Here is a 10,381-nt window from a genome sequence, read left to right on the forward strand (position 1 = left end):
TAGATATCATTTTATAAACTCATTTTTAAAAACAGAACCACTGGAAAAAAAGCCTGGAGGTGAGACAGGGGGGTGTGGAGCCAGTACATCTTAGAAAATATCATTTCAGTGGATTACGGTGCAGTTATGCTCCATGAGTAAAGGTACTGAGATGTACCCACCCCAGTGACCAGAAGGGTGCTGCCCCAGTGACGGCGTCATACCCTTTTTTTTCTGAGAGTGTACATGCGTTAAGTTTTAAGTGTTTAAGCTCACAAAGTGGCCATTTCAAATTAGTGTAAACCAAGGTGGACAGAAAATGGTTTAATTGGGTTTTAATCATCCAGGTGTTGTTCTAGTTTTTAAATTGTTTTTTCATGTTAGGTTTCGATGTTTTACACTAGAATTACCCAAGAAGAGAACAGCACTCAGCAGATTACACATATTTTACTGTTGAACACCCATTTATCTATTTACACTGGCTGTTTTACAACCATCCATCATGAAATTGACTCCAGACCGATGGTCATCTGGTCAATAGCAGAGGCCCCCCACAGACAGCATCACGCTGAAGGACTAGTCTCTCCTTTAGATCCCATTGGACAGTAGACTGCCTTTTCTCTGTACAGAATGGAGGGGGGGTACAACACAACAGAAGGTTAGACACGTTAACTGTTCCCTCAAACCATCTCATTCACGCAGCGTAACGGCCGACTCACTACAGGATGATCTGCAACACTCACTTCTGTTGCACGTCCTCCGACACGGAGCTCCTTTGCAAACTTCGATATCACAATGCAAGTAAACCTAAAAAAGAAGCCCAAAAAAAAAAAAAAGACTGCATTGCTTTACATCTACTGTCCAATCATTTATCAGCAATATAGTTAAATGTTAATAAAAAAAATAGAAATAAAAAAAGCAGATAAAAGGTAAAGGTTTGTGAACAAACAGTCAATGAACACTTGTTTTTGATCATTTAATTGAATTTAATTCCAGGTAGTTGCCTTGGCGTTGCTATGATATTTTCAAGGCATTGCTTGGAGGTTTTTACGTGGCTGCTAAGCTGTTGTGGCATCCCAGGTGGTTGTTAGGGGTGTTCGGTCATTACTACGGTATAACAGGCGGTCGCTGAGATGTTGGTAGGTCACTGCTAAAAAAAAAAAAAAAAAAAAAAAAAAAAAAAAAAAAAAAAAAGTGGCTGCTAAGCCATCGCTATGCTATACTGGTGGTTGCCAAGGTGTTGCAAGCTGTTGCTATGCTATCCTACGTTGCTGCTAAAATGTTGCTAATGCATAACTCCGCTATTCTGTATGGTTGCATAAGAGGAGTGATGAACATTTGTCCGCAGAATGTTTGTATACTGACTATAATGGACCGAAAGTGGTACCATTGCAGGTTTTTGACCACATAATACAAATAGGGACAGTCGTGGGCTGGAGGTTAGGGATCTGGCCTCGTGACCGGAAGGTCACCGGTTCGATCCCCAGGGCCAACAGTCCATGACTGAAGTGTCCTTGAGCAAGACGCCTAACCCCCAACTGCTCCCCGGGTGCTGCGGATTGGGCTGCCCACCGCTCCGGGCAAGTGTGCTCACTGCCCCCTAGTGTGTGTGTGTTCACTAGTGTGTATGTGGTGTTTCACTTCACAGATGGGTTAAATGCAGAGGTGGAATTTCCCCGTTTGTGGGATCAAAAAAGTAAAAAAAAAAAATAAAAAATAACTTACTTACTATAAAGACGACACAAACAGCAGGCTGACAAGTTAACCCAATAATAAAGATTGACTGCATTTTAAAAGGTCCTGGAGCTCATAAAGCACTTACAGATTCAAACGCGTCTTCTCTTTCCACAAAAGAGAACATCTTGATCTTCAGCCACTTGTGAAGATCTGGGAATTTTACTCCATCGCCAGGCTGAACTTCTAGGACTTCAACACTGTAGTCTGCTCTCCGCTGGGGACAGCTGGAAACGGAAAAACATAATGAAGTAATGAACGGAATAAACTGTCCGCTCAAAAACTGACTGAACGCACCCTTCCCGCAGCAGATCCCATCGGCGCTCGTCCTGGGGGTCAGCACTAGGAGTGGCCCAACAGTCATGAAGCAGAAGCACAAGATCTTTGTCCTCACGCTTCAGGACAAAAATCTCCACAAAAACTGGCTCCCCCAGTGTGTGCATCGTTGGATGCAGCTGGTCTTCATAAAAGTTCCTGAAAGAAGAATCTAACAGAGCCCGCTTAGCTGAACCAGAGACCAAGTTTCTCCAACTGTAGCAGTTTCTATACAGATAATGTTTGCTTCTGTGAGGCTGTGAGGCCAACACTGCTAACAAACAACAGAAGTCAACAGCAGCCTAAAATCTTTTCCGTAAAAACTCGATCTGCATCAAGGTCATCATTCCTTAAGGGAACATTAGCCCAGGTGCATCAACTTGGTTTAAGACCACCAGTTTGAACTTCACCATGATCACCATGTAACTGAATGCTCAGGTCAGCTATTTAAGATGTGTCTTTTCCCCTTTTTAAGAAAAGTTAACCACAGAGACACAACACAGCAGAAGCTGTGGTTTGGGATAGGACACCTCTGCCTTCTACGCTGTAGACTGGGGTTCAATCCCCACCTGGGTAACAACCCTACACTATACCAATAAGAGTCCTTGGGCAAGACTCCTAACACCGCCTTCGCCTCCCTGTGTAAAACGATGAGATTGTAAGTCGCTCTGGAGAAGAGCGTCAGCCAAATGCCCTAAATGTAAATGTAAAAGCACATTTTAGACACCAACCGTGTTTTAATTCTTCATTGGAGCATTCCTTTAAAACAAACCTGTGGCAAACCTCATCTGAGCACGCAGCACTCCCTCCTTTTTCAGGGCAGGCACTGTTGTTGATTTCGGATCCCTAATAGTCAAGCTTGTGCTACTGCTTGTATTGATCAGTGCATAGGTACAAGAGACAGTCACTCTGGGGAGGGGTGGAAAGCAGGGGATTCAGTTGCCCTGTTAAAAGGGGAATTCCACAGAATTTTCAAAATCCTTGTGTAACAATCACTGAGATAAAAAGTGATTTAGAGTGGTTTGATGTGAAATGGTGCACAGTCAAGAAACTCAACAACCGATTTCTTTATAGTGGTGGCGATAGGAACCGGGGGTTATAGCACAAGTATAACCATTTTATTTACCGTCCAGAATCACCAGTTGAACCTACACTCCGAGTTTTTACATGCAATGTCGATGACGGTAATATAGTGGCAAATCGGGGGGGGGGGGTCTTACATGTACCTGTGTGCCTGAGTGCATTTAACACCGTTTTAGGCCATCTCATCTCAAAACTATAGTAAGAAAGTACAGTAAGAACACCATTTCATGTAATAACATTTTATGAAGGAGCATTAAACTCGTCAGATATCCGTTGTCACCACTCTGAATAATTCTACGTAAAGTTTCTCTAGAATGGGGCATTTCACATCAAACTGATTTAGATGAATCTGTGGAATTCCACTTTAAGGCTTAGTTTAAAGGTTATTTAGGAAATGGTACAAAACACTTTGCGTGCAAACATACCTGAAAGGTGCTTCTCTGAATACTGATGCCTGTTTGGAACGAGAAGCCTTTTCTACCACGATATTCACCCAAAATGTGATGCTCCCACCACGAACCTGCAACTCAGATAAGCAGGGTTATGTTAAAATCAATGTAAATCAGAAGTTATAACACCTTTTCATTTCCCTACGTTGATGCATTTCCAAGTGAAATGTTAATACAAAGGGTCTTTTTCCAGCCAGGTGGTGCACAAGCATAACAGTATGGTACGATGACTTGATCTTCATTTTAGACACAAGCTTAAAAAGGTCATGTACGATTTCTAGTTGAATTTAAAGAATTCTATACACTTTTGAAAACTCCAACACAATTCCATCAATATACGTAGATGTAAACGAGGTCATGAAGCAGGGTTTGATGTGAAATTCTAATAGGGGTGGCGCCACATCTGCAAAAGTGGTGGGGCAAAACTTCCACATCCTTATATTTTTACCCTTAACACATCATGTAAATATATAAAGACTCAGAAGACATGGGCTCACTGGTGGTTTCGGAAAGTAAAAAAATGCCTATATGCATTGTAGATATCGCAGCCCCCTGTTACTACCACCATCATTTGAAGTTTTTCTACAATGTCTCATTTCACATAACAGCACTCTAAATGAGTTTACATTTCACTAACTTAATGCAGAAATAAAAAAAAAATAATAAAAAAAATAGTGGAATTCCCCTTTAAAAGGAGGGGGGGGGCACTAAATGTGGGCAGAGTAATCTTGATTGAACAGAAGTAGAACAAATGATCTGGTCAAAAAGATCCGAGTACCACGTCGCTGTAGTGGAACGTCTATATCCAGCATCCCATCAGTATAGGACCTGAAGTTTGTTATTTCCTGATCCTCTGTTTGGTCTTAGTTCTTAAAAGTACGAGGTATGAGCAACAATAGAGCAGCCCAGGTGCAGAACACAATGAAAATATAAAGGAAGCTGCGGGAACGTGTAGCTGCGACTGAGCACCACAGCTTGTGAAGGGAAACTGAAAAACCACAGACTGAGCACTGTGGAGTTGAGCTAGGCAGCTCACGCTTAAAAGTTCCCTTAACCTGCACTGAACGCAGATCCAGAGGGGGCGCTGTTGCATTCCGAGCGACTATGTTGAATCCAATTCTGGTGCAGAGTTTCAGAGACAGAGGTACACCTGCACGTCTGGCCTCTCCAGCTGCCACTGCATCACAGAGATGAGCTCCTCAGTAATAAACCATTAAAATCAAAGCATGTGGTCACGGTCACACAAAAACATTTTAGTATAATTTGAAAACTCCAACCTTTATATTGTGTTAAAATTTCATGATGAACTGCCCAATTGAAATAGCCGAAATTCCTTTGGGGGAAACAAAAAAAAAAAAAAAAAAAAAAAAAAAAAAAAAGTACCTTGACTGCTATTAACAGTTAAAGGGGAGTTCCGCTGATTTATTCCCCAAGATTTCTGCCAAAGGGGCAGTCATGGGCTGGAGGTTAGGGATCCAGCCTCATGACCGGAAGGTTGCCGGTTCGATCCCCAGAGCCAACAGTCCATGACTGAGGTGTCCTTGAGCAAGACACCCAACCCCCAACTGCTCCCTGGGCGCTGCGGATTGGGCTGCCCACCGTTCCGGGCAAGTGTGCTCACTGCCCCCTTAGTGTGTGTGTGCTCACTAGTGCGTATGTGGTGTTTCACTTCATGGACGGGTTAAATGCAGAGGTGAAATTTCCCTGTTGTGGGACTAATAAGGGTCACTTAATCTTAAATTTAATTATTTAGATGTAAACAAAGTCATTCAGAGTGGGTTGGTGTGAAATGCTCATCTCTGAATTTACCGGGTGAAAACTGTGCATGTGTTGGTGATGGGAACCAGACGTCTAAAGCAATTAATGCCTCTAAAAGCTGCTCTGCAGAAAGTTATTACACAAGATGGTTATGAATACCCTGCCTAACGCCACAGACATTGTTTTATAATAGTTCTGACATAAATTGTAAAAACCATTCAGCGAAATGGTAAATCCAGGGGATTTGCCACCAATTCACTATCATTACATATAAAACTGCAGGCTCACTGGTGATTGTGAATAATAAAGAAATGAATTGTTGAGAAACTTCTTGCGTCTAATCATTTAATATTAAACCACTTTCAGTAACTTCACTAGATTTTTTTCTAAATTTTCTGCACAATCGTAAGTTACCATTTGGGAGATGCAAGGTTTGGTTCCGACCAGCAATTATCAGAAGATAAGAAGTAGCACTGGTGGATCAAGAGGTTGCGTCACAGATCAGATCACTGGAACTCTCAGAAGTCTTTCGCTTTGCCTCATTAAACAGCTCCTTTAAGACCACCAGCAGAGCGTAAACACCAGCCAGCGAAACAGCGCCCTACACATTATTAAACAAATGGTCCACGGAAAAATCCAGATGTAGTTTTCTCTGACTTGACCCCAAACTTATTCGGCCAGACGAGACATTTGGTGTACAAACAATGCTTTTTAGTTTCCCAAACAAACTACGAGGCAAACGAAGTAGAAATCTAGGTCAGTTAAAAGAAGCTACTAACACTCACACCCTTTACTTGCTAGGCTTGCAGCTCCAACGAAAACTGAAGCAGCGAACTTCACACACTGAACAGTCTTGGCTAATGAAACTACAGCTGGGAAATATGTGAAATGCTTAATATGTAGATTAATTAATACAAAATCTCTAAATGAAAGAAGATGATAAAATAATAATATATGGGGTGCCCACTACTTGCCAGCCTTCTGGACCAGCCTGACCATCATGGAGCTCACTGCTGAGCAACGTTGTACAAGCCTCACTTGCATGAGCTGAACCTCCTCGTGATAACTGCTGCATTTTAAAACCATAGACACTGTCAATTCACGCTGGTGCACTAATGCCCTCATTCTCTGCCGTCATTGTTTGCTATCTGGGGTCAACCAGAGGAGAACGGGTTCCCCTCACGAGCCTTGGTTCTGCTCAAGGCTTCTTCCTCTTATGGAGCTTTTCCTTTGGTCTCCGGCTTGCTCATGGGAGCTTGGACCCAGATTTTCTTCTGGAAAGCTGTTTTGTGACGACACCCACCGTAAAAAGCGCCACATAAATAAAGTTGACCCGACTTTTCGCTTTTAAACTGAAGGCCAAAGACTGAATCCCACTACTGATGCTGGACCTTGGACTAGACAGAGTATTTTAAAACGGGAAACTTCACTTTTTTTCTTTTATTTCTGCATAATTAATTTACTGAGTTCAGCAAACAAAATCATCCAGAGCTGTTCAATGTGAAACGCAGACGAACGTCTCATCTCCGATTTGCTTCACAGCGGTGGTGATGTGAACACTCGCCCCTGGTTGTTAACTCAACTATAGCAATTTCATTCAGAATGACCATTAAACCCAAGTGTTTATTGTAAATGTTGATGTTGGAGTGGTAAATCCTCACCTATGGCTCCCATCACCACACTGCGAACAGTTCTGACTTGTTTTGTCTAGAACTAGAACTTCATATCAAACCACTTAACTTTTATTTTGTGAAATCTGTAGACTTTTAGACCACACACACACACACACCCTCACCCTTCTGTGAACATGACAGCTGCTGTGTGAAACCCGCAAGATGAGGAAGCCTGGAGTCTCTAACAGGTCATAAAGACACTGTCTGGCGTGGTCCCTCATGCTGAGGTAGTTGCCGTGTCGGTCTGCAGAGGAGTTCACAGAACTGAACTAGTAAAGTTGAATCGCACTGATGTTTAAAAGTTGATCATCTTCAAAAGGTTCAGATGTAAACAGTCATTCAGAGCAGTTTGATATGAAACAGTCTCTTCCAGTGGTGGACAGTAACTGAGTAACTGAGTAAATGTAATTAGTTTCTGTACTTTAGTATTTTTGGTGTATCTGTACTGAAGTTTCTCCGTTCTGGGCGACTTTATCCTTTCACTCCACTACATTTCAGAGTCTAATATCCGACTTTTTCCTCCTACATTTTGAGAAATCTGTCGTTCCTTTTGGTTTCTGTGTGTATAAAAACGTAACATGTCAAAACAAAAGAAGCGCAAAGCCAGAGCACCAATCAGGGCCCAGCGGTCACTTTGTTTAGAGCTGGTTTTGACCTGTTGGTCATACCGACCCAGTGCAGCACGCGGTTCAACGTCAGCGCAGCAGCGTAAAACTTTGGGAGAGTCTGTTCAACATAAATGATGAACTAACCTAACTTTGTGTAAATAGAGCACAATATAGAAATATGTCCACATATGCAGTCGAGACTGACGCGGCTTTTTTCTGAATTTCTACAAACACCATTTCATTTTATAGTAAATGAGTTTGGGCTGGTTTATGTTTATGAACAGACGCCTACAGATCAACATAGTAAAGGAGCTCATCTGTGATCCTGAGTTTAAAGCCAGTTTTTATTCAACTTAAACTTGGAACTAAGTTGTAAATAAATCTGAAACTGAAACTTTGCTTGTGTGTAAAAAGTGATTTCAGAGCCACTCGGTTCTCCCTGATGGAAACTGTTTACCTTCAGTGTTTTGTGCTTCTGATCATTTTAATAGACGTCAGCGTCACTAATTAATGACGTTCTATTAAAAGACTGGTTTACCAAGAGAGACGCTGGAGGACTTTCACCTGAAATGAGTTCATGAAGCCAGTCTGGTTATAAAAATGATAACAGGACATCAGAGCCAGAATTCCTCTTTTAGTACTTTTACTTTATACTTAAGTACATTTGAAGGAAATACTTTAGTACTTTTACTCAAGTTGAGGTCTAAAGGGAGGAACTTCTACTTTTACTGGAGGGATATTTACCTGGGTGTCTACTTTAACTCAGGTACATGATTTGCATACATTGCCCACCTCTGGTCTCTTCTAGAGAAAATCCTGAGCCATAAAGTTAACACAGAATGGTTAAACACACAAGTACAATGCCTATATCGGTATATCGTGCCCCCTGGTTCCCATCATCACCACTGTAAAGAAACCTGAGTCTACGTTTTTCTCCAGAGAACCATTTCACACCAAACCAGTCTGAATGGCTGTTCACATCTCAGCCACCACAGTGTAGATTCTTCTCAAAGATCTACGTCACTCCTCTTTCACTCCTCTGGGCTCCGGCGCCAGCAGCTCTTCTCACCTTGAACATAAAGACGGGGCGACGACTGAAGGCCGCGTTTGTGAATAATGAGGAACATGTCGTCGCTCCTGCAGGTCACCGTCTCTCTGGGGGCTTCGCTCTGGGAGCGAAAACGCTGAATTTGGTTCATCAGCAACAAAGTCAGCGTCACAGACCACAGCCAGCACATCTCGAGCACAGCACGGCCGAGCTTTTCCTGCGATGATTGTGATTTAAGGTGACTGGAATCGATCGTTCTAGATAAAGAGAACAGCAGGGCGGCTCACGTGTGGCCTTAACGCAACCTCACACAGCTGCGGGTCATCGGTGCTTAATGAGAAACGCTGCCGCCCGCAGGGGGGCGCTGTTGGGGAAGAAGTTCTGCTGAAGCCCACATGAGCCGGGAGAGTTCAGATGCTTCTGCTGGTGATGTTCGATACCACCGATTGCCCTTCCGATCCGATACTGAGTAAACTTCAGGCTGATATCGGCGATACCGATCCGATACCGATACTTTGTGCAAAGTGTAAAAAAAAAGTGTATTTCAAATCATAGCTTCACAAACAGTGCATGACGTCAGAGTAATTAATTAATTAATTTATTTATTTATTTATTTATGTATTGTAAACTCGGAATTAGACTGTAAATAATAAAAGATATATTTTAGAGATAAAATCATATTTGATCTAGTATGGGTTAGTGATCAGGTCTTTCACCTGAATGAGTCTAGGCTTTTTTGCTTGCTTGCATTGGGTCAATGTGTCCAACAGGTCAAAACAAGCTCAAAACAAAGTGACCGCTGTGCCCTGATTGGTGTTCTTGCTTCACACTTTTGTTTTAATATGGACATAATATGGTTTTATACACACATAAACCAAAAGGAATGACAGATTTCTCGAAGTGTAGTGGAGTAAAAAGTAACATATTTGACTTTAAACTGTAGTGGAGTGAAAGTAAAAAGTCGCCCAAAATGGAAATACTTTAGTAAAGTAGAGATACATGAAAAAACTACTTAAGTACAGTAATGAATTTGTCACGATTGGCCCCTCCCAGTCCTGTCCATGTGTATTTGTTTTTGGTTTTTCTAGTCGTTTCGTGACTCCGCCCCTGATTGTTTTCACCTGTCCCTCGTTTTCCCTTTGTTTGTTACTTAAGCACTTTGCACTTTGTCTTTGCTGGTCTTTGTCTTGCCTGTTTGATTGTATCGGTCTCTGTTTGATGTATCGGTCTCTGTTTGATGTTTTCTCTGTGTAGTTGATTGTATTCTGGCTTTTGTCATGTCTACCCAACGATCTCTCCGTATTGGCTCTATGACCTTGGACTGTTTTGACCACGACCCTGGATTTGCCCTCAATAAAAGTCGCTTACCTCCGCACATGCGTCCGCTACCTAGCTCCCCGTTACAGAATTACATTTACTTAATTACTGTCCACCACTGCAAAACACACATTTTCTACACAATCTTTGTATTAATTAAAAATATTGTGTTTTTTTTATGCGCGGAACTGTTCAAAGCTGTGTTTGCTAATGTACCGCCTAGTGTTTTGAGTTCTGCTCAAAATTCGCTAAAAATTTCAGCACCAAAACAGTCACTTTTGATATTTTTTAATTACTATAAAGTTGTTGACAGCCACTTCATGTTGTGATTCATTTATGTTTTACTCACTTGAGCTTACCTGACACATCACTGCAAAGAAAAACAACAACAAAAACACAGACATTGAAAACAAACGC

The 10,381-nt window shown here is 41.9% G+C and overlaps 1 protein-coding gene across 2 annotated transcripts; it reads right to left on the minus strand.

The window, feature by feature from the left end:
* Window positions 1-407: 407 nt before the first annotated feature.
* LOC108443355 (zona pellucida sperm-binding protein 4-like) lies at window positions 408-8,941 on the minus strand. Of its 2 annotated transcripts, XM_017723957.1 has the most exons (8): window positions 8,669-8,941; window positions 7,114-7,235; window positions 3,537-3,631; window positions 2,801-2,937; window positions 2,011-2,200; window positions 1,802-1,940; window positions 723-786; window positions 408-600 (listed from the first exon to the last, which is right to left on the minus strand). In XM_017723957.1, the coding sequence occupies exons 1-8, from the start codon at window positions 8,835-8,837 to the stop codon at window positions 506-508; spliced, it is 1,011 nt and encodes a 336-aa protein (XP_017579446.1). In that variant the 5' UTR covers window positions 8,838-8,941; the 3' UTR covers window positions 408-505. The 2 variants fall into 2 exon arrangements, with proteins under 2 accessions (XP_017579446.1, XP_017579447.1); XM_017723958.1 differs by lacking the exon at window positions 2,801-2,937 and having other exon boundaries at window positions 2,011-2,187.
* Between the last annotated feature and the right edge of the window lie 1,440 nt (window positions 8,942-10,381).

The sequence above is a fragment of the Pygocentrus nattereri genome, chromosome 17 (assembly GCF_015220715.1).
Source record: "Pygocentrus nattereri isolate fPygNat1 chromosome 17, fPygNat1.pri, whole genome shotgun sequence".
Classification (NCBI taxonomy): domain Eukaryota; kingdom Metazoa; phylum Chordata; class Actinopteri; order Characiformes; family Serrasalmidae; genus Pygocentrus; species Pygocentrus nattereri.

What these genes read in the sequence shown, in the direction of transcription:
- LOC108443355 (XM_017723957.1), bottom strand. Translation starts at nt 8,837, where the DNA reads ATGTGCTGGCTGTGGTCTGTGACGCTGACTTTGTTGCTGATGAACCAA. An exon ending in GCTGTCATGTTCACAGAAGG is followed by an intron (nt 3,632 to 7,113) that starts GTGAGGGTGTGT and finishes TCTGAGTTGCAG; the next exon opens with GTTCGTGGTGGGAGCATCAC. An exon ending in TTCAGAGAAGCACCTTTCAG is followed by an intron (nt 2,938 to 3,536) that starts GTATGTTTGCAC and finishes ACCCCTCCCCAG; the next exon opens with AGTGACTGTCTCTTGTACCT.